At 50.0% G+C, this 23,780-nt stretch overlaps 1 protein-coding gene across 1 annotated transcript; it reads left to right on the top strand.

Annotated features, from left to right (window-relative positions):
• Nucleotides 1-1,961: 1,961 nt before the first annotated feature.
• PDIA4 (protein disulfide isomerase family A member 4) lies at nucleotides 1,962-23,509 on the top strand. Its single transcript, XM_059712102.1, has 10 exons — nucleotides 1,962-2,312; nucleotides 7,249-7,423; nucleotides 11,381-11,586; nucleotides 13,523-13,661; nucleotides 14,795-15,000; nucleotides 15,117-15,275; nucleotides 17,879-18,030; nucleotides 20,988-21,144; nucleotides 21,397-21,630; nucleotides 22,297-23,509. Exons 1-10 carry the CDS (start codon nucleotides 2,225-2,227, stop codon nucleotides 22,710-22,712), a joined length of 1,932 nt encoding a protein of 643 aa, XP_059568085.1. The 5' UTR covers nucleotides 1,962-2,224; the 3' UTR covers nucleotides 22,713-23,509.
• The last annotated feature ends 271 nt before the right edge of the window (nucleotides 23,510-23,780 follow it).

The following is a 23,780-nucleotide window of genomic DNA, read 5'->3' as shown; positions in this document are numbered from 1 at the left end:
GAGCTATACGTGAACTTATACTATCCCTGGACTGTACAGTCATGTGAGTCAGTAACATTTCCTTAATGTTTAAGATGTGTTGGAGTTGAGTTTTCTCTGGTCTGTGAAGTTGACAGTCTTTATTAGACACTAACTGTCACCTGTTGTATCTTGGGACTCAGACCCGGATGAAGCACTGGGGACTTGGCAGGTAGTTTTAAAAGTGTAGGTTTTGCAGCATGCTGGCTTCAGCCCTCAGTAAGTTTCTAGAAAAACAGACAGCCTTGGGCTGTCAGGACCTTGATACTTTTCAAGGACACGAGGCAGTTATTTTGTAGCATGTCCCCCAATATGTGCCTTCATTATTTGGCTCAGGTTACTTATTTTTCAGCTGAAAAAGCAATGCTGTGTTCTCATTGTATCTTATTGGGTAGCACATGATTTGCTTGTTTCACAAGTGATGATGTTCATGTTGATCACTTAATGAAGGTCATGTCTACCAGACCTCCCCACTATGAAGTTGTTTTTCCCCTGCTTTGTCATTACTGTTTTGTGCCCTGGCCAGTGTAGCTCAGTTGGTTGGAGCATTGTCTGGTGCGGGCCTGGGTTTGTTTCTTGGTCAAGTCACATACACAGGTTTTGGGTTTGACCCCCTGATAGTATGGGAAGCAACCGATCAATGTTTCTCTCTCTCTTCCTCCTCCCCTTCTCTCTAATATCAATAAGCATGTCTTTGGGTGAAGGTTAAAAAAAAGATGTTTAACTGTTTTACATTCTACATTCATAGCATTCTAATAAATCACTTAGTGTATACTCTGGTGTTGAGGTCTTTCTGCCCTACAAAAATAATGGGGAACCATCAGGTTCACAGGAGCTAATAAGACTATATTAAATTTAGCCCTAAATGGTTGTTGGCCTGCAGACTGAAGGGTCCCAGGTTCGATTCTGGTCAAGGGCATGTACCTTGGTTGCGGGCACATCCCCAGTGGGGAGTGTGCAAGAGGCAGCTGAATGATGTTTCTCTCTCATCAATGTTTCTAACTCTCTATCCCTCTCCCTTCCTCTCTGTAAAAAATCAATTAAATATATTTTTAAAAAGAATATATTACATTTAAAAACTCTAATTGTTGTCCTGGCCAGCGTTCTCAGTGGTTAGAACATCGGCCCTGGCACAGGAGGGTCTTGGGTTCGATTTCCATAGGTCGATGTTTCTCTCTCTCTCTCTCACTCTCTCCTCCCTCCCTCCCTTCCACTTTCTCTAAAAAAAAAAAAAATCAATGGAAAAAATATTCTTGGGTGAGAATTAACAAAACAAACCAAAAAAACTCTAATTATTTAAGCCTGTGAGAGGCCGGCTCTCTTTCTTCCTCACTTAATAATCTGTATACACAGAAAAATACTCTTGCACTCTTGTGTTTTATTTATTCTCCTTGTCTACTATAACTCTACAGGCATACTAAAACTCGGGCATTAAAGAAACCTGCTCATCCCTTCTCCAAGCCCAGGAAAAGAAATGCAAGCTTTTATTTGCTCAAGAAGAAAAAACACGAGAAGACCAGGAGCATGAGGCCGACTCGGGTGTCTCGTTTCTTCTTCCCATCAACAGACTGGTTCGGACCCCTCCGCCGAACAGATCCCAGGTCTCCGGGGACCGCTGCAGGTTCAGCAGACAGCCTTTGCGCTGACCGCTCTTCTAAGGACACGTGTTCTTCCTGAGAAGCACAACAGCCCTCCGGAGCTCCGCCCCGCCCTGCACATACAGGCCCCGCCCACCTCACCGACGCCCAATCGTGCCACGATGCGTAGTACGGCCACGCCCCTCAGGCGCCTGCCGGCCGCCTTTGTTCTCCCCCGCTCCCTCTCTAAGCCTGTGCGCTCCCGGCAAACCGAGTGGCAGCTGCTGATTGGTGGCTCCGGCGCAGCCAATCGGAAGGGGGCACCTCACGTTAGGGCTCAGAGCTTTAAACGCAGGAGCCTCCCGGCGCGCGGAGGAGGCTGGGGAGGAGCGCGGGCGTGGAGGGCGGTTCCCGGAGCTGGGACGCGCAGCGAGGCGCCCGCGGCCCGCGCCCCCGATCGGGCTGGGATTGGCCGGCTCTCGCCCCCAGCCAATCTCCTGCGAGGGCTTCGTGAGAGGGGAGGGGGCAGCTTCTTTTCGACCCTCGCGTTCCGCCCGCCAGGCCAGAGCCCCGGGTTCGGGATCGCTCAGCTGCTGCCAGTGCTGGGAGCCCGCGCTCACGCCGCCGTGATGAAGCTCCGGAAAGCCTGCCTGCTGGTCCTGCTCCTGGCGCTGGCGCAACTGCTGGCCGTGGCGAGCGCCGGGGGGCCGGACGCAGGTGAGCCGGGCCTGCGGGCTGAAGAGCGCCTCGCGCGGCGCGGGGGTGGGTGCGACCCGGGGCCGGCGGGTTCCGCGCGGGGGCCCCTCCAAGACTGACGCCGGCGCTGACATTCTGGAGTTTAAGGGACCGGTTGCGGGTGGCCCGCATCGCATAGACCCCGGGATGGCAGCGCGGGGACGGGGACGGGGTCGGGGGCTGCCGCCAAGGCTTGGACCGGAGGGGTGCAAAGTGCCTTCTTTGCAATTGGTTTCTTCGTCCCGATTCCGCCCAGACTTTCCTCAGGTCCATGCTCCCGTGAAGGGAAGTTTGAGAATTGCTTAAAATGTCCAGGCGAACACGCCCAGGGAGTGTAGGAGAAGGGGCCAATGTTTCCAATCAGGATTCAGAGAAGGCCGGGGCGTGAAGGCCCAAGTGGGAGCCCAGAGGAGTCGTGGGCAGCAAGCATCTTACTTTTTAAAAATGTCTTTACATTTGGAAATAAGTGACCTGAGGGTTCTGGTTGGTGGGAGAAATGGATAGCTTGGTTTGCATCTTTTTAAACCCGGAGATGCCAGTCCCTCAGCGAAGATTTGTTCAGCACATACTATGTGCCAATCACCGCGCTGGGTCTGGGAGTCAAGGCTGAGGCCTGTGGCCCGTGCCCCGTGCCCATGGAGCACCTTCTCTCGCAGGAACGATCGGTCGACAGTTACTAGTCATGGGTCCTGCATTTTGCTTTGAAATCAGCGAGCTCAGAACACATGACTAAGAAGAACTTTGACAAGTAGCACACTGCAAGGAAAGGAAGCTACTCGGAGAGAACAGGGCGTCCTGTTACGGGTCTCAGCTTTCTCCCTCTCTTGTCTTTCTCCCCACGACTAGTTTTTTTTCTTTTCCTAGTGAGTTCGTTCCAATATAAATAAGCCCCTTTTCTAAGATGAGTGTGTAAGGAAGTGTGAACTTTGTACTCTTTCAAACAGATTGAGTAACTTCTCTGGGGTCACTGAATCAAGAATCTTTACCCAAATAGAAAAGGAAGTAAAAGCCAGCACCTAGTGAAAAACACCTGCCGAAAGGACCTATCTAGCAGCGTGGCCTTACAAGTGTGACCTGGGACCCTTATCCAAACCACCTGGTGCTTATTTAAATACAGAGTCCCAAAATATACCAAAGCAGAAGTTGGGGTGAGGGCTGTGATCTGCATTCTAGACACACTCTTCATGGACTCATAGAATAAACTTTGGGAGGTACGTCCAAGTTTGAGGACCTGTGGGGCTGGAGGGTACTTTTTGGAATGTAGCTAAAAAGCAAATGGCCTGGACACCAAGGGCTACTAATAACCAGTCCGTTTGTCATTTGGGCACCGGTCACTAAGGCAGTGGAGGCCGGGGAAGCAGTTGCCTTTGGGGTGAGCCAGGGAACTCTGGAGTTGTCACGGCCGAGGCAGGTTTCCCAGGGCATCCTCTGGGGTGGAGTGGAGCTTCGAGCCCTTATCTGGACTCTTGCCCACCCTGTGGGGATCCCTGCCCTTCACTTTCACAGGTAACTTGTCCTGTGGATTTATTTTGGGGCCACACTTTCCCCTCCCCAGATATTCCAAGGCTGCAGGGTTTCCAGTTTTGTGTGCCTTTCTTACATTTTAGATTCAAACAGCACAGTGGTGTCTGGGTTCTAGATGCCCCCCCCCCCCCCCCCAAATACGGTCACTAATAGAGCTTGAGCTCTGATGACTTAAGCCTCAGGTTGCGGCTCATGTCTCAAATTAGACGTCACTTCTACTCGTCACGTCTTTCCAGTGAACAGAATGAAGATATTTTGATGCCTGCTTTTATTTGGGATGGGTTTAGATTTTAAGTGGAAAATCACTAGCATTAAAGAACTCTTCAGCTGCCTCTCTCTTTTCATTCCTGAGAAGTAATCGTAAACCTTTGGGCGTGTTGAGAAGAAAATCTAATACGTATGACAATATAGTGCAGTAGTGGAGTGGTCAGGAGCCATCACTGAGTAGCTTTGTGATCCTCGGGCAGGTGACCTAGGCTCTCTGTGCCTCAGTTTCTTGTCCGTGAGTGCAGGGAATGTGTTTCCCTCAAGGGATGAGAGAATGTTTAAGAGCTCAGCACAGTCCTGTCAACCATATCAGCTAGAATGTTACATCTGGTAACAAGTTTCTCTTGTCCATGTTTAATATAAACCATTCAGTATTGACCTAATGGCAGAGTTTATCCAACTGTTACAGGGACATCTGTAGTGGGGATTGGAAGTGATGAGCTAAGAAAGTTGATGAGGACATTCTGCAAGGAGCTGCTAGCGTCCAGGCCGGGCAGGGATCCATTCTTATCACCACATGTACTGGTGGGAGTGGACAGGTACTGCAGTGACCTGGTTAGAGGAGGGCCCCATTTTACCACCTGGGCTCAGCACTATTGAGGCTATGTGAGAGGCTGCATCGGCCCCAGGCTGAGGATGGCACGCTTCCAGAAGGTGCCAGAGGCTTTGGGTATATTTTTATCCATTGGGCTTAAGAGTGAAGCCCAATGAAGAGTGGTCTCCCCACTAAAAAGTAGGTGTTTTCTTTGCGGGGAAGTGTGGGTTTCTAGTTGGTGGGAATATAGAGCCAGCACCTTCTCAGATTGCAGGGGAATCAGTCCTTTGTCTGTGAGATGGGGAGGAGTGGAAAACATTTTTAAATTCAAGAAAGGCGTTCACTCTTAGCTCTGGCCCACGGTAACTCGTGGGTACCCATTTAATCACGAGAGCCCCATCTCTAGTGCTCACAGACCACGTCGGGCCCAGCATAGGGAAGGAGGCATCTTTGCTTTTCCTTTTGGTAAAATTCACCTTATCCCTGTGTGTTGAGCAGATTGCCAAGTCCCTCTTTCTCCCTTAGTGTATTTCCTAGCTTGAAGAGCAGACCAGGCTCCCCAGTGCTTTCTTTCAACCCTCCTCCCGTCTTTCCATTTGCCTGCAAGTAAATTTGATTCTGCAAGTAGATCTGACTGGGCAGAGCAGCCAGGCAGTGAGTGTATATGCACGGCCCACAAGCCCTACCTCCCTGCCCACAGCAGGCCATCCTGGCCAGGATGTGTGGTGCCTCCTAGGGAGGCACCCCAGCTGAAGCCGAACACCCCGTGTCAAGTCCCCCGCTGCAGGTCATTTTGGGTAGGACTTGCAAAAGATGTCTTCCCCTGTGTTCTGGCCCCCTTCACATCCAGGAAGCCTGTTCTTCTTGGTGCTGCCTGATGACAGTGCTGGGGGCCTGGAGCCCCTGCAGGTCTGTCCACCCCACAGAGTTCCTGCCATGGAGGAGGGAGGTGATAAGGTGGCCAGAGGAAGGGTTGTTGCAGAACTGTGGTCCAGAGTGCAAGGTGTGGGCTAGGAGGAAAACTGAGGGCCGGGGAGGGAACTTGTCCCAAGAAACAGGGGAGTCTGGTTGGTTTGTATTTTCAAATTGGTGGGGGTTTTTTGGGGGGGATTTTAGAGCTATTTCTCCCTCTCCTGACAAAGGAATGTGGAAGTCAGGAAAAAGCAGTAAGGTGTTTAAAGGCACAATTGTGGAAAGTGGCTGGCAGGGTGGGGGGTGGTTTTGGTTTGCTTTTTATTGAATTAGGGTGACATTGGTTAACAAAATGATACAGGGTCAGGTGTACGATTCTATAATGCATCATCTGTATATTGTATTGTGTATTCAACATCCCAACTGGCTTGCTTTTTGTAATTAGTTTGCAGATTGGTAAATTTTAACAGTAATGGACAAAGCTGCCCACCCCACCCAGACCAGTGCCCTGGCTCGCCTGAGCAGCTGCAGGGCCAGCCCTGGAGTAGTTGGGGGGATTAGTTAGGGACGGGGATCAGACTCTGTAAGTCCCAGGAGTTCCAGGATCCCAAGGGTAGGTTTTCATGCTTTGATCTCATCCTCGGCCCCAAACTTGGAAACTGTCCATCTTGGTTTATCTCCTGGGAAGCATCTCCAAACACCAATAATTGGCCCCTTGAAGTGTTCTGGCTTCGGAGTTAATGAAGTCCTCGTGCTTGCTTCAAGTGCACTTGCTGATGTGACTGAAGCTGGAGAACCTGAATAATAACTGTGGTCCCACAATGCCTTGTATCTGTAGTTTGGCAAAAAATTAACAACCTTGATAATGAGGTGTACTTGGATTCTGTGTTCTGGGAAGGGAGGTTTGCTTCTAGGCTGGAAGCACGTCGGTGAAAGTTAATACCCTGGAGCACAAACTAGAGGGAACCATAAAACAAGGTGTTCCTAAAACGCAGAGCATGGGCTGTGCAGAGGAGCCATGGGCTAGAGAGACTGTAGGAGCGTTGCTGAGGGATTGTGAGTTAGAGCTCAGTACAGAGCAGGAGGGGGCTGATGTTGGGGTCTCTGTATTCAAGCAGGAGGCATGCAGAGCAGGGGGTGCCACCTCTGGGGAGGGGGGTGATCCTGCTGGGGTATTTAGACTTTTTTTTTTTTTAATATATTTTATTGATTTTTTACAGAGAGAAAGGGAGAGGGATAGAGAGTTAGAAACATCGATGAGAGAGAAACATCGATCAGCTGCCTCCTGCACACTCCCCACTGGGTATGTGCCCGCAACTAAGGTACATGCCCTTGACCGGAATCGAACCTGGGACCTTTCAGTCCGCAAGCCGATGCTCTATCCACTGAGCAAAACCGGCCAGGGCGGGGGTATTTAGACTTTAAATTCTAGGTCTGGTTTTCAGACATCTTATTTAACCATGGCCTCCCTTTAAATTAAATCTTAAATGGCCACCCAGTATGCAAACTTAAAGCAGAATTTCTGGGGTGGAAAGTCCTGATGTCACCACCCCATCTGCTGGGGGTTCCCAGAGACTATTCCAGACTCACTACACATTTTGAAGGATTTGGGGTTCTAGGAAAATTTTTAAGGAGGGAAAGTCACCAGTTTTCTAACCATTCTGGATATTTCCTGCTCAGATTCTAATAAAGAAGAGGCCATTGAGGAGGAAGATGAGGAGGAGGAGGAGGAGGAAGAGGAGGAAGATGACTTGGAAGTTAAGGAAGAAAATGGTGTCTTAGTCCTAACTGACGTAAACTTTGATAACTTTGTGGCTGACAAAGACACGGTGCTGCTGGAGTTCTACGCTCCATGGTAAGGACCCACATTCTGGTTCCTTCGGGGTGGATGCGAGGTTCCTCTGCTCCCATGCTTGACCCTGGCAGGGCGGGAGTGGCTGGGTGCAGGAACGCCAGCCCTTGGCTCAGGATCACCTGGACCTCCGAATTCTGCCAATTTGCACCGCACATCCCATGAGCCAGCCCTTACAGAGTGTGGTCCCCAGCAGTTTCAAATATGAACCTGTCCTCTGATAGTTACAGCCAGGGAAGGCAGGAGGGGTGGGTGTTTAACAAACTCTGATGATATGGAAACCTGTGTTGGTGACAGACATCTGACCCATCTCAAGGCCACCTCCCTCGTCCTGCCCGTGGTCAGGCTGGCTCCCGTGTGTAGGCCTGACGCAGCCCCTGGGAAGGCAGAGAAGGCGCCCGCTCCCTTTCCTGTCTTTCACCCTCACAGTGATACAAGTTACCCATCTTGTATTCCCCCATCTCTCTTCTGTTATCTCCTAATCTCTTCTTTCCTCTTTCACCCACCCTCCTTGGTTCACTTGAAAACATAATAGTCAAGATGTACCTATGTGTCCGGTGCTTTGTTCGAGTATAGTACTAGGTATTTTGTGTAAAAAATTTCAACAATCCTATGAACAGGTCTATGAGGTTTTATTCCTATTTTATAGATCAGCAGTCCTCAAACTAATTTTTAAAATTTTTATTTATTGATTTGAGAGAGAGAAAAAACACGTTGATTTGTTGTTTCACTTATTTATGCATTCACTTGTTGAATGCATAAGTAAGTGAATCATGTGCCCTGACTGGGAATTAAACCCACAGGCAACCTTGGTTTTTCAGGATGATGGTCTACCCAGCTGACCCACCCAGCCAGGGAATGAATCCCTTAACACTTAAAATGTGAGGACCCCAAATAGCTTTCATGTGGGTTATGTTTATCATCTACTTATATAAAAACCCTGGGTGTAACATTACGGCCAGAAGTGCGACCAGCCGGAAGGAAGTCAGTCCTGCAGGGGTCGTCTTGGAAATGGCTGCGCCCTCCCCCAGCTGTTTCCTGGAGGGCAAGGTTTCAGGCAGGAACCCGCCCTAGGAGCAGAGCTTAGAATGAAATGATTTGTAATGGATCTATAATTGAAGCTACCTTTGGAAATACTATATCTATAGATCAGTGGTTCTCAACCTTGGCTGCACATTAGAATCACCTGGGAATCTTTTTAAAATCCTGATTTCTGGGCCTCATCCTCTAGAAATTCTGTTTCTTTGATACTAATGTTGCGGCCCCACCCCATAACAAAGAAATAATTTCCGGAGGATGAGGCCCAGGAATCAGGATTTTAAAAAGATTCCCAGGTGATTCTAATGTGCAGCCAAAGGTTGAGAACCACTGCTATAGATAATATTAAAAATATATCTAAACGTGCAATTCTTTGTCCAAAAAATGAGCATGTTCAAAAATTAAATGAAAATTTGGATATACTCGATGGAGATTTTCATACATATTTGATGGTTCCATTGATTCCACAGATGATGCTGAAAAGGAAAATTTTCCCATCGAATTTCTTAATAGTATTACTCCTTGGGGAATGCCGTGTCATAAATTAAAATTGAAAGTGGGTGCAATTGTCATGCTTTTGAGAAATCTCAATAGTAAATGGGGCCTTTGTAATGGTACCAGATTTATTATCAAAAGATTACAACCTAACATTATCGAAGCTGAAGTATTAACAGGATCTGTAGAGGGAGAGGTTGTTCTGATTCCAAGAATTAATTTGTCCCCATCTGACACTGGCCTCCCATTTAAATTGATTCGACGACAGTTTCCCATGATGCCAGCATTTGCGATGACTATTAATAAATCACAAGGACAAACTCTAGACAAAGTAGGCATATTCCTACCTGAACCCATTTTTGCACATGGTCAGTTATATGTTGCTTTCTCTCAAGTTTGAAGAGCATGTGATGTTACAGTTAAAGTTTTAAATACTTCATCACAAGGGAAATTAGTCAAGCACTCTGAAAGTGTTTTCACTCTTATTGTGGTGTAGAGGGAGATATTAGAATAAGTTTAATCACTTTATCGGTCATTGTTTGCATCACTTGTTTTTATATCATGTTTTTGTTGTTTTCATATGTTTTGTGTGTTTTTTTGTTTTTTTTTAAATATATTTTATTGATTTTTTACAGAGAGAAAGGGAGAGGGATAGAGAGTTAGAAACATCGATGAGAGAGAAACATCGATCAGCTGCCTCCTGCACACTCCCCACTGGGGATGTGCCCGCAACCAAGGTACATGTCCTTGACCGGAATCGAACCTGGGACCCTTGAGTCTGCAGGCCGACGCTCTATCCACTGAGCCAAACTGGTCAGGGCTTTTTGTTGTTTTTATATCATGTTTTGTCGTTTTTATATCGTGCCTCTGTTGTTATATCCTTTTGTTACTGTTTATTTATTAATAAATTTATATATTATTTTTATATACATTTTACTAATTTCTTTTCATCTCTCACACTTCTATTATAGAGAAAGGGCAAATAGCAATATTAAAATATCTCTGCTAATTAATTCCCTTTTTAAAAAAAATATATTTTATTGATTTTTTACAGAGAGGAAGGGAGAAGAATAGGGAGTTAGAAATATCGATGAAAGAGAAACATCAATCAGCTGCCTCCTGCACACTCCCCACTGGGGATGTGCCCACAACCAAGGTACATGCCCTTGACCGGAATCAAACCTGGGACCCTTGAGTCCGCAGGCCAACGCTCTATCCGCTGAACCAAATCAGGGCAATTAATTCCCTTTTAATGTGTACGAATTTCGTGCACCGGGCTACTAGTATTTACCATATTAGGAATTAAAACAGAAATTTAAAAGTTACTCATTTTACCCAGCTGGTGTGGCTCAGTGGTTGAGCATAGACCCAAGAACCCAAGAGGGCAGGGTTCGATTCCCAGTCAGGACACATGCCCAGGTTGTAGGCTGGATCACCAGTGGGAGGCACGCAGGATATTTCTCTCTCATTGATGTTTCTATCTCTCTACCCCTTCCCTTCCTCTCTCTCTAAAAGTTAATAAAAATATATTTTAAAATAAATAAATAGCTGTAACCAGTTTGGCTCAGTGGATGGAGCATCAGCCTGCGGACTGAAAGGTCTCAGGTTCGATTCCGGTCAAGGGCATGTACCTTGGTTGTGGGCACATCTCCAGTAGGAGGTGTGCAGGAGGCAGCTGATCGATGTTTCTAACTATCTCTCTCCCTTCCTCTCTGTAAAAAATCAATAAAATATATTAAAAATATATATATTTAAAAATAAATAAATAAAAATTACTCATTTTTAAGTAACAGTAACTCATTACATGTTAACATCCATATGCTAACACCATTGTCAGTCAGTGTAGCTTCTGGAAAATTCACTATATTCGTCTGAGAGAATGAGTGAAAAAGACAAAAAATGTTTATGTAAAGAGTTTTAGCCAAACTGGTTTGGCTCAGTGGATAGAGCATCGGCCTGCGGACTGAAGGGTCCCAGGTTCAATTCCAGTCAAGGGCATCTACCTTGGTTGCAGGCACATCCCCAGTAGGAGGTGTGCAGGAGGCAGCTGGTCGATGTTTCTCTCTCATCGATGTTTCTAACTATTCCTCTCCCTTCCTCTCTGTAAAAAATCAATAATATATATATATATTTTTTTAAAAAAAGAGTTTTACCTCATAGGCCCCATGCAAGGGGTCTCTGGGCCAAATTTTGAGAAACTTATGAAAATATAGGGTTCAGAGACATTGAAAGTCTGTGCCCAAAGCAGAGCTCGAAGCTGAAAATTGATGTTTGACTTCCAGCCAGCTTGGCCTTCCCATGATATTTTGTGTGTCTCCTCTTGACTGCAGATTTTCCCCACCCTGATGCCCCATTTTTGTGTGCATTTCTGGAGTTAAGCCTCCAGGGGTACAATCAACTTGCTCATCTTTCCCCAAACCTTCTTAGGTGTGGACATTGTAAGCAGTTTGCTCCAGAGTATGAAAAAATTGCCAGTACCTTGAAGGAGAACGACCCTCCCATTCCTGTCGCTAAGATTGATGCGACCTCAGAGTCAGCGCTGGCCAGCAGGTTTGATGTGAGCGGCTACCCCACCATCAAGATCCTCAAGAAGGGGCAGGCTGTCGACTACGAGGGTTCCAGGACCCAGGACGGTGAGTAGTACTGAGTGGTACCAAGCCGGGGAGGAGATTTTGAGTAATACAAAGGAAGACAAGCCCTAGCTGGTTTGACTCAGTGGATAGAGCGTCAGCCTGTGAACTGAAGGGTCCTAGGTTCAATTCCGGTCAAGGGCACATGCCTGGGTTGTGAGCTCAATCCCCAGTAGGGTGTGTGCAGGAGGCAGCCAATCAGTGATTCTCATCATTGATGTTTCTATCTCTACCTCTCCCTTCCTCTCTGAAATCAAGAAAAATATTAAAAAAAAAAAAAAATAGGGAAGGAAGACAAGTTGGGAGGACTGTGAGTGACCCCTCAGAGCACCAGCTTCTGGGAGTGATCCTTTCTGGATATTTGAGCTAGCCAAGATCAGAATAAACTTGTCCTTGGGTGGGAGGGGTATCTTCCAATTTCAGACCATGAAACAAGATCTGGGGTACATGTGTCAAAGAAATGACATAAGATTAATTGAAAATTTTTTGTTTTGTTAATCCTCACCCAAGGATATTTTTCCCATTGATTTTTTCAGAGAGTGGAAGGGAGGGATAGAGACAGAGAAACATCTATGTGAGAGAGACACATCAATTAGTTGCCTCCCGCATGTGCCCTGATCAGGGCGGGAATTGAGCCTGCAACCAAGGTACATGCCCTTGACCCAAATTGAACTGGGACACTATCCACTGAGCCAAACCAGCTAGGGCAGAACATTTTTTTTAAAATGAAATGATACAAGAGACAGAGTATAACAACAGGCAACACAACAATAGCCATCCTGTGTAAATGAATCAAAAGTATAACTTTTTTTAATCAGAGCAGCAAAAAATATATTTTTGGTGTACTGCAGAATTTTAGTAATTAATTTTAGTGCCATGAGATGACAGAGGTTGAAAATCGCTGTCCTAGAGCAATGGTTCTCACCGTTCATCTTGTATCAGAATCACTGAAACGGAGGGGCGGTCATTTAAGACAGACGCAGAGCCCCATCTCCAGAGTTCCCTGCCTCAGTAAGTTTCAGGTCAGGCTTAATAATTTGCATTTCTTTTTTTTTTTTTTTTAATTGATTTTTTACAGAGAGGAAGGGAGAGGGATAGAGAGTTAGAAACATCGATGAGAGAGAAACATCGACCAGCTGCCTCCTGCACATCTCCTACTGGGGATGTGCCCGCAACCCAGGTACATGCCCTTGACCGGAATCGAACCTGGGACCTTTCAGTCCGCAGGCCGACGCTCTATCCACTGAGCCAAACCGGTTTCGGCAGTAATTTTCATTTCTTACGAGCACCCAGGGGTTGCTGAGGCCTCAGGCCCAGGCTGCACATTGGGAACCATGGTGTGGGGAGCCAGGCGGGTCTCTTAAACCAGGCCTGTGGATCCCTGCCTGCTCACATTAGGCACTAAATGAATTTTATTATATGAATGAACAAATAAGATTGTGGTATCCTTTAGGAATCTTTTAGTCGCTTTAAAAAAAACACCCATGCTCCGTTGTCCATTCCTGGGGCTAATACCACTGGATAAGGTTTGGGTCTTAGCCATGCAATAGCCCTGTGTCATAGACAAGTGCCTTCCCTTTGTGGGACCTGGATTCCACATTGAGGATAGGAAGTCACTTGCACTGGGTCTCAAAGTTCCCTTCATAACAGGTGATGCCAGTGCAGCCTGAGCATTTGGGAGCCGCTGCTCTCCATTTTCCTCAATGTTTTATGATGCTGTAATGTGTTAGTGCTAGGTGTGTACATGTTAAGGGGATGCCCCCAAAACTGTTGATCAGCATGTGTGATCAAGCACTGGGAGGCGACGTCTCAGCGTTCACTTGCAGTTAGTACTGTAGTCTAATTCATCAGGATAGATGATGATAGAGTCTCATTCGTCAGGCTGGCCTTGGGCTGTCGAGAAGTCTGCCTGTGCTCAGTCTTGTTGGGTTTCTTTCAGAAATTATTGCCAAGGTCAAAGAGATCTCCCAGCCCAACTGGACGCCTCCACCGGAAGTCACACTTGTGCTGACCAAAGATAACTTCGATGAAGTGGTGAACGATGCCGACATCATTCTGGTGGAGTTCTATGCCCCCTGGTAAGATAATGTTGCTCATGTTACTCAGAGATTCAGTAGGCCCGTGCTGTATTGGGTACCCTGCCAGCACTGGGCGGGGGGTGGCGGGGGTGCAGAGATGGCCTGGGTGCAGCATCCCCACCTTGCACAGAGGGCGACGTGGAGCTGCTAAGTGTTCCGGAAAGGGGTGGCCTTTTACAGTCTTTTCCTGGGGGGTATGATGAGGCTGAACATAAGCCTAGGATATGGGGGAAGCCCACATGACCCACATGAAAGGGCTCCCTGGGTTCCTCAAGGCTGGAGCACATGGCTGAGCACCTGGCCTAGGCTTAGGTTCGTCACCGCACACCTACCCTGGCCAGGGAGCATCTCTGAGGAACACGTGTGAAAGCGCTTTGATAGCTTGTGGCGCTCTAGGCACTGAGAGCCGTGACACTCTTCACCTCGGGTAGGGGGCCTGGAATGCTGTTTATGGAAGTTCGCCAGCTGGGAGAGAGGAAAGAACAGAGATGAAGGTGGGGGTGGCATCTGGTGGCCTCGCTCTACCTACCGCAGGTTGTCATCCCTGCCTTGCTGTCTCCCTCCTGAGGGTTGAATCTGTCTTCTCTGCTAATGGCTGTTTGTTCCAGAGTGAATCTTGGAAGATGACTCTCAGCCTTACTGCACATTCGACATGTGTCCCCTTCTCATGCTAGAGCCTCAGGGTTCCCACAGGTTTCCTGCTTGGTGTCCCCTCCCCTCACCCACCTTTTTCGGCTCCTGTCCACTTCCTATTCGTCCCTCATGTCCCAGCTCAACTGTCACATCCTGTAAGAAGCCGTCCCTGACTTGTGTCCCTACCTGACCCACATCTCCCTTCTTAGGACATTGTCTTGGCCTTTCCCACATCTTACTCCATGTCATAGTTGCGCTCTGGTCTGTGCCTGTGCGTGTGCGTGTGTGCATGTGTGTGCGTGTGTGTGTGCCACGGGAGGAAGCCGTGTCGAGCTGGTTCCTGAGGGGCCTGGCTCAGCACCCTCGCCCGGAGACAGTTGGAGGTCTGCTGGATCTCACTGAGTTGCTCAGGAACGCAGGCTGGGTTTTGCACCTTGTGTAACTGGGAGGCTGTGTCCACACTGGAACAGGCCCCTGACCGAACTGGCTTGCTCTGGCAGGTGTGGGCACTGCAAGAAGCTGGCTCCCGAGTACGAGAAGGCCGCCAAGGAGCTGAGCAAGCGCTCTCCCCCAATCCCTCTGGCAAAGGTCGATGCCACCGCAGAAACAGACCTGGCCAAGAGGTTCGGTGTCTCTGGCTATCCCACCCTGAAGATCTTCCGCAAGGGGAAGCCTTTTGAATACAATGGCCCAAGAGAGAAATACGGTAAGGGCCACTTCCTTCTCCAAGCTCAGTCGGGTGGGGAAGCTCCCTGGTGGATGTGGGCGGTGGGCAGTGCCCTGGAGCTCCAGCCCCTCCTCAGGCAGGTGCTCTGCTCCCAGGGATCGTCGACTACATGATTGAGCAGTCCGGGCCGCCCTCCAAGGAGATTTTGGCCCTGAAGCAGGTCCAAGAGTTCCTGAAGGATGGAGATGATGTCATCATCATTGGAGTCTTCAAGGCAGAGAGTGACCCGGCCTACCAGCTGTACCAGGATGCTGGTGAGTAGTGGCCCTCTGCGCTGGACAGACACCGGGGAGCCTGCTGCCTTTGCATAACAGCCCTGGGCGTCGATTTAGGGGATGGCTTGATGAATTGCATAGCATCTATGGGAACAGGCTTAGCTGTCAGCTTTGGAGGTTAGTTCTCTGTTGCCTTAATTGTGCATGAAGAGTGGGGCGCAGGGGGTGGGGGGAGCACAGTGAAGTTCATTGTCTTATCTCCCTTGCGTTCCAGGACCCCCTTCCCAAAGCCATCCTCTGTGCAAGGGGAGGCCCTTCACCAGAAAGTGAGGGAATCAGACCTGGGTTTGAGTCCTGGCTCTGTCCATTGTTAGCACTTGACTGACCACAGACAGTGACCTGACCCACCTGGTGTTCTGTCCACCATGGTGACCTTTTCTACTTCGAAGGTGGTTACGTTAACTGCGATAATGTAGACGGAGTGCCTGGTGATGCTAATAAGCACCCGTAAGTACTAGTCTTGCTAATGTGAGAAGTGAAATTGTTAGGACCAGCTGTCAGTAGTAGTGTTTTGTGGGGGTGGGCACAGTTGTCTGCCCAAGTCTGGCCCCGGCCCGGGGCAGGTGCACTTGCCATCCAGAATGGCCCTTAGGTTGTGAATGGAAGTCGGTTTATTCAGGGACACTCGGGATCTCCTCCATCCCCATCACTTCCTTCTGAGTACCCTCTACCTCTCATTGCACTCACACCAAAAATAGCTCGTTTTTCTACTTAGAGTACTGATTGTCATCTTTTAAATGCACTGCTTGCAATGTGCTGACTTCTGTAACAGTCATGCACATGTCAAATGCAGATTAATGTAGTACACCTTACCGTAGAGCTAAATTCCGCTCATGCTCCTTGGTCTTCATTGATTAGGTCAGTGGTCAGCAAACTCATTAGTCAACAGAGCCAAATATCAACAGTACAACGATTGAAATTTCTTTTGAGAGCTCAATTTTTTAAACTTAAACTGTATAGGTAGGTACATTGTTATTAACTTAATTAGGGTACTCCTAAGGCTTAGGAAGAGCCACACTCAAGGGGCCAAAGAACCACATGTGGCTCGCGAGCCGCAGTTTGCCGACCACGGGTAGGTAACCCTGTCATCCACTCGTAAGTAATCAAGAAGGAACTTGCACAGGGAACCCTAGACCCAAGTCACATTTGTGTGTGTGCACATGCTGGGAGGAGGAGTGTGGTGTGGTGTGGTGTGTCTGTGATCAGGCCTGGGGCAGTAGGCTGGGTGGTGGGTGGGCTGGGTGCTGCCCACACTGCCAGTTCAGTTCAGGCACCACCCTTCTAGTCAGACACGTGTGCCTCTCGGGCTCCATCTGGTTAGGCTGCAGGCAGAGGAGAGGGTCACTGGGCCTATTATGCTGGCCCATTCCTGTGCACTGGGCTGCATGGGAGGAGCGAGACAGCCCAGGGATGCAGGCGGTCTGTGGACAGTGGGAGAAGGGTCTGAATAAGGGGGTGGCTAACCAAATTCTTGAGGCAATTGTGTCTCTTTGTCCTTGGCCAACTGTTAATACCTGGGGCACCTGGAGGCTTAGAACAGGGTGGGAGGCTAGCCTCCGAATGGCTTCTGGGTGGGTTGCCTCACTGATCCTCACAGTGATCTACAAGGTAGACTCCTGTTTCTACAGAGGATGGACTGAGGTTTGGGCAGGTGCATAATGAGCACCTTAATGGTGGTGTCACACCATTAGCAGGTTGCAGAATTGTGATTTGAATCTGGTTTTGTCTGCTTCTGAGAGCCATGGCATCTCCAGGCTGCCTCCCTGCCTCCCCCAAGTCTTGTGATATGCTAGCTGCCTTAGAGGGGGGTCTAGGTGCCTCAGCCAGGAGAGCAGAGGGACTGAGGTCTGGTCACCCCAGAATGAGGGCAAGGCTGACAAACAGGCCTCGCCTGGTTTGTGGTTTTATTGGAACACAGCTGCACTCACTTGTTCACACACTGTCTAGCTGTTTTCACACTTGAGCCCAGAATCAAGTGGTTGTGGCAGTGTGGCCCACAAAGGCACAGGTGTCCACTGTCTGGTCCTTCCTGGAAAAAGTTGGCCAGCCCCTGTTCTTGAGGATCCAGACAGCGGGGTTTTATCTTGTCAGTTTGATGAGATTTAAACGCAATATATATAGTTAGGGAACCACATTTAGGACCCCAGCCCACCAACAGCCCCCCACACACTGAGGAGAGATTAGGCCCCCGGAGGTGCTGCGTGTGCCAGCTCACCATGTGCGCACAGCAGTGTGCGACGCTCACCGTCACCTCCCGAGACTGCCTCTCCGTGACCAATGTGCTTCCCAGCATTGGAGACGGCAGTCAACTGGTCACCTGACAGATTAGCTCTAAGTTTTTCTGTGAACATTGTTTGTTAAATTTTTTTTTATAAATTCCAAGATACAGGTTTTAAGGTATTAGGCCTGTACCAAGTTTAAAAATCCAACCTTAAAGCTTGAGGTGCTGTCCACACAAGAACTCGGGTGGTCATTACACTATTTCCAGGCCATTTGCTTTGGTTGATGAGGGTTATGAGTTAAAACTTGATTGTTTAAGCAATTTAATGAATTGTGTATTTATCATTTGGTTCATTTTTCAGCTAACAACCTGAGAGAAGATTACAAATTCCACCACACTTTCAGCACCGAAATTGCAAAGTTCTTGAAAGTCTCCCCAGGGAAGTTGGTCATGATGCAGCCTGAGAAATTCCAGTCCAAATTCGAGCCCAGGAGCAACATGATGGACATCCAGGTGGGTGAGGGCGCTCAGGCCTCGATGGCCCTCTGAAGTGCCAGCCCTTGGGCATGCGATCGGCATGAGGATCCTGGTGGCGCCGTCGCAGGGGTTTTGAAGGATGGAGATTTCCCTCCACCGAAGGCTCTGGCCCTGGAGCACAGCCAGTAGGAAGGTTCCTGGTCAGGAGTTACACGAGGGACCCAGGCCGCACTCACACACCCGGCACGTGAGGAGCCCTGGCCCCTGGCAGAGCTCCACCTCTCACACCACTCAGACCTCCTGGCACCAGCCTCCCATAGGTGCCTGCCACTGAGGGTCTGGCCTGTGTGTCTGTCTTGCTCCAGGCCGGGACCCCAGGCACTGAGGGCTGCGGGGCAGTGGCAGGCCTCTGTTCACTGTGGAACTGCGGCGTGGCTCGTGGAGTTGGCCTTTCTTTCCACTGCTACCCCCACCCCCATCTTCCTGAAGGACATGACATTCACCTCTAGAAGGGGAGGCGGTCCCAGCTCAGCGTACTGAGTGCTTCAGTGAGCAGGTCTTCAGGCCTGGAAGAGACCTTAGATCTTGAACCCAAAGCTTTTACTTTCCTAGAGAGAGACTGGATGCAGCCAAGTGAGCTGTCTCACCCGAGGTCCCACGCCAGTTAGAAGCAGCTGAGGGAGAATGCAGGTGTTCTTCCTGGGCCAGGCTGGGGCTGAGGGCTCCCCTGGGACCTGGAGGATGTGGTGTGGGACCTAGTCCCCTGGACGTGTCCTGCAGGGGGCAGCCATGCCTTCTGGTCTTTTTTACGAACTGGGAGCATGACCTTGGAGACAGCCCTGATTCTGACTCCCATTGCTTCTTCTGGAAGTCTCACGTCCAAAGAGGGGCCCTAATGGCCGTGGAGCAGTGACCTCGGGGAGTCAGGCACAGCCTGTGTGGTGTCCATGTTCCCAGGAAAGGAGTCTGTAGCTTTTGGCAGGTTCCTGAAGAGGCCCTTGACCTCAGAGGGGTTAAGCCTCACAGTCCAGTCTGGTATATGTAGCACTGCCACTTGACTTTTGTCTTTTGCCTGCGTTTTTCAATTTTAAATGGATTGGTATTATTCATATACCACCTTCGTTCCAAAAGTTACATAAGGCTACTTTGTAAAAATTCACACAATATAATGAAAAGGAGTGTTTTTAAAAAGTGGAATTAGAAATCAGGACAAAGGAAAGACAAGGGCAGGACAGATAAGGTGAAGCGAGCCATAAAGCCAGCACCCGGAGCTGCTGAGAGAGGACAACTTGTCTGTTTGCTCTGCAAGGAGTTCACATTGAGGCTCAACTCAGGGTGTGTGCTCAACTCGGCAAGTTCGCCTGCTGTCACTGCCGCTTTACTCTCTCTCTCTCTCTCTCTCTCTTTTTTTTATCAAGGTGGTGGTGTTTTTTTAATATATTTTTATTGATTTCAGAGAGGAAGGAGAGGGAGAGAGAGATAGAAACATCAATGATGAGAGACAATCATTGATTGGCTGCCTCCTGCACGCCCCCTACTGGGGATCGAGTCCGCAACCTTGGGCATGTGCTCTTCACCGGAATTGAACCCCAAACCCTTCCGTCCACAAGCCGATGCGCTATCCGCTGAGCAAAACCAGCTAGGGCTTTTTTTTTTTTCCCCCCAATTGATTTTAGAGAAGGGGATGGAGAGAGAAACATTGAACTGAGAGAGAAACATCAATTGGTTGCCTCCCATACATACCCCGACTGGGAACCAAATGCATAACCTAAGTATGTTCCCTGACTGGGAATCGAACCTTGAGCTTCTAGTGCATGGGATGATGCTCCAACCAGCAGAGCCCCACTGGCCAGGGCACTGCCACTTTACTCTTGAGGTTGCCTTCTGGGTGATACCCCCTGCCACCCACCTCACTGCTTTTTTGGCACTTTCCTCCCACCCTCCTGGTACCCTAGGGCCAGAGCCTCGACGCCTTGTCCCCTGCTCCTTCCTGCTCTTCCTCTCACTTGGAAAGTTCTGCCCATCTTCAGGGCTGCATGGGGCCACCTCCCTGACTGTCCTGTCCAGGTAGGACTCAGGCTGTGGGGGAAGGTGTGGTGTTCATCCATCACTTCTAGCTGTACAACCTTCGGCAAGCAGCTTAACCTCACTGCCCCTTGGTATCTTCATCTATAACGTGAAGTGGCTGTGCCCACCCTCGGGGTGCCTGTGAGTCTGGTGTCTGAGTGCCTGGCTCTGATCCCCAGTTAGTGTGAGCCCCTGTGTCAGGACACGCTGCCTGTCCCTCAGGGCAGTCATTTCACCTCTGACAGCCTGGGCTCAGTGTCCCCAAGCGACCACCGCTGTGCCCAGCCAATCACTGGTTCTGTGTAAATGCCAGTGCCTCACACTGCTCCTTCTTACCTGGAAGTTACCTGGGTGCCAATGTGAGCTGAGTCTCCACACTGTTCCATCTCTGGGCCAGTCACAGCTGTGGCTCCATGCTCTTGCCCAAGACCACGCTGTCCTTTGGAGTGGGCAGCAAGGGGGGGATTTCTCCACGCAGAACACAAAGCCATCATGGCCACTCACCATCTGGGGGCATTTGGGCCTCTCTGCACCTCATGCTGTGTCCTGTCATCTGAAATGTCCTCATAGGGCAGTCGTGAGGATCAGACGGGGAAGACGGACCCTCTGCTCAGTTGGCTGTGTTAACAACTGTCCTCCGGAGGCGGGCCTTCCTCCAGCATTTCCTAATTGACAGCACAGTGAGCGCAGGCCTGGAGGACTGGGCGGGGGCCTCTGCGGTGGCCCCACAAGCTCTCTCAAGGTTCACTGGAGAAAGGGAATTACTGGGGTGTGCTTGAGTGAGCCCAGAGCATCTCACCTTCAGTGACCCCCTCTTCCCGTGCTCCGTCCCATCTGTACTCATTAACAGTGGCAGCAAAAGGTGGGAGTGTCAGGTGAGCCCCACTTTTGTCAGGCCGACCCTCACCTGTCCTCACTTTTTGCAGGGCGCCACAGAGGGCTCTGCCGTCAAGGACTTCGTGCTGAAACACACCTTGCCCCTGGTGGGTCACCGCAAGCCCTCCAACGACGCCAAGCGGTACACGCGCCGCCCTCTGGTGGTCGTCTACTACAGCGTGGACTTCAGCTTTGACTACAGAGCGGGTGAGGGACCAGGCCCTGGTGGGTGGGAGTGTGTTTACTTTATGGCTTCAGGTCATTGTCCTTCTGTGCTCCAGGCAGGGGCTTATGCAGGCCTCCTGGGCTGGTGGAGCTTTCCACCAGGGTCCCTTGTTCACAGAGGTGGCATTTTCAGAAATGCTTTTCTCCCCGATGGAAGCCTAAGCCTTGTTAGAATCCAAGGGGCAGAATCTTCACCTTCATCTCTGAGGCTCACGGTCCTTCGTCCTGTTTCAGCCACTCAGTTTTGGCGGAGCAAGGTGCTGGAGGTGGCCCAGGACTTCCCGGAGTACACCTTTGCCGTGGCCGACGAGGACGACTTTGCCACGGAGGTGAAGGACCTGGGGCTCAGCGAGAGCGGGGAGGACGTCAACGCCGCCATCCTGGACGAGGGTGGGCGGAAGTTTGCCATGGAGCCCGATGAGTTTGACTCCGACACCCTCCGAGAGTTCGTCACAGCTTTCAAAAAAGGTGGGCTGCGTGTGGCCGGGCTTCCCTGCGTGAGCCTGGGTGGCTGCGGGCGCACCTGGCGTCCAGGCGAGGGCACGCTTCAATCCCATCGCTTGTGCTGAGCCCACACCTGGCTTGTTCCCTGGGTGCCTCAGGGAGGATAGAGATGGAGATACACCTTTCTTTTTCTTTTCTTTTCTTTTTTTTTTTGTAATAGGAAAAAGGGCAGGTATGTCTTGGAAATGTCAAGAAGTCTTACTTAATTAAAACAGGCTTTTGGTGGTTGTGGAAAGTTGTGTGTATGTGGGAATTTCTTTGAGGCATTACATGCATGTCTGTACTGGTCAGGTTGAGCACATGGCCCAGTCCCCAGTGCCGGCCTGTCATGGGCAGACCTCCCAGGTCCCTGTCTGCCGCTCCACTCAGTGCTTTTCCCACACGGCTGTGCAGCCCCAGGCACCGGCTCTCCCTTTGTGACAGCCGCCCTAGACAGGACCCAGTGGCCCCAGAGCCCTGGGTGGGACCACCTGCCCCCTCCCTGGCCTTTGCAGGGACTGGGGAAGTAGAAGATTTGAGGAGACCAGGAAACTGAAGGATGGACTGTTGGAGGCAAGGCCCTACCCAATCCAGGCAGAGCCGGGGCCTTTTCATCGCTCACGTCCCTCCCCTGCTTTCTTTCCTCGGCAGGAAAACTGAAGCCGGTTATCAAATCCCAACCTGTGCCCAAGAACAACAAGGGGCCCGTCAAGGTCGTGGTGGGCAAGACCTTCGACTCCATCGTGATGGACCCCAAGAAGGACGTCCTCATCGAGTTCTACGCACCCTGGTGCGGGCACTGCAAGCAGCTGGAGCCCGTGTACACCGCCCTGGGCAAGAAGTACAAGGGCCACAAGAACCTGGTCGTCGCCAAGATGGACGCCACCGCCAACGACATCACCAACGACCGATACAAGGTCGAGGGCTTCCCCACCATCTACTTCGCGCCCAGTGGGGACAAAAAGAACCCGATTAAGTTTGAGGATGGAAACAGAGACCTGGAGCACTTGAGCAAGTTCATAGAAGAGCACGCCACAAAGCCCAGCAGGACCAGGGAGGACCTTTAAAGCTCGGAGGGCAGGAGGCAGCAGGGACCAGACACACTGTGGCTTCCAGCGGCCGGAGCCCGAGCGCGCCACCGCCCCGCTCAGCACAGGGGCAGTGTCTTGAATTTTTTGCTGTTTTTTTTTTTTTTTTTAACTTTTTATACTCGGATATTTCACCTCACGCTCTGAATACTGAATAGATAGGAATGATTCAGTAGATTTGCCCAGATTTTTACAGAGGATACATCTATTTTTATCCTTATTTGGGGTTTGATATTTTTTTAACTTTCCACTTTCTTTAATATATTTCTTCAAAGCAGACAAGTTAAATCTCTTCTGTGTGAATGTTTTTTCTTTTTTTAATTTAAAATTTTAAAAACTTCTGCCAAATCATGTTGATTTTTGCCTTTAATTTTGTTGTCGTCTGAGGAATTACTAGTTGGAATGCTTTCATTTTTTGTTTCTTCTTGTTATGGTGCAAAGTGAGAGCCATCACCAAGCAACCTGCCAAGGACGATGACGCTTCAGCCTGACCTCTGAGCCGCGCAGTCCAGACAAGCAGCGCCCGGCCTTGTTGCAGTGAAAAGGGGACTGGGTGTTGCTGAGCCTTCTCCCAGGACCACAGGACGAGGCGCTTTTCCCAGGCCCCAGGCCCCTTGAGCCAGGAACCGAGGTGCCTCCTAGAGAGAGAGGCCACCCACTCTTCAGAATGGACGTGGCTGGAGGAGCGGTGACCTGGGGCACAGGCGGGTACTTCAGGGGGATAGTAAGGATTGGGTAGGCTGTTATGATGGAATAAAAGGAATATTGAAAATCAACCTGCATGACTATGTCAGGGGCGCCAGCTCCACCAGAGCCTTGGTGGAGGTGAAGGTGGAGAGGCCGAGCTGGGTGGGCTGGGGAGCGCTTTCCCACCTAACACCTGACACCCGGCGAGGGGGGGTCATGGAGGCCCAGGGGCGGGGCTTCGGGGCCTCAGCTCTAGGTTGTGTGGAGGTGAGCAGTGGCACATGCCGTCAGGATGGGGGACAAGGAACCTGCCGAGCGCTGGTGCGGCTGGGAAGAGGTGTAGGACCCGCCGGATGTCGG

This window comes from Myotis daubentonii, chromosome 10, assembly GCF_963259705.1.
Source record: "Myotis daubentonii chromosome 10, mMyoDau2.1, whole genome shotgun sequence".
NCBI lineage: Eukaryota > Metazoa > Chordata > Mammalia > Chiroptera > Vespertilionidae > Myotis > Myotis daubentonii.
Note: the sequence above shows the minus strand (reverse complement) of the source record. Positions and strands in the feature narration are given on the sequence as shown.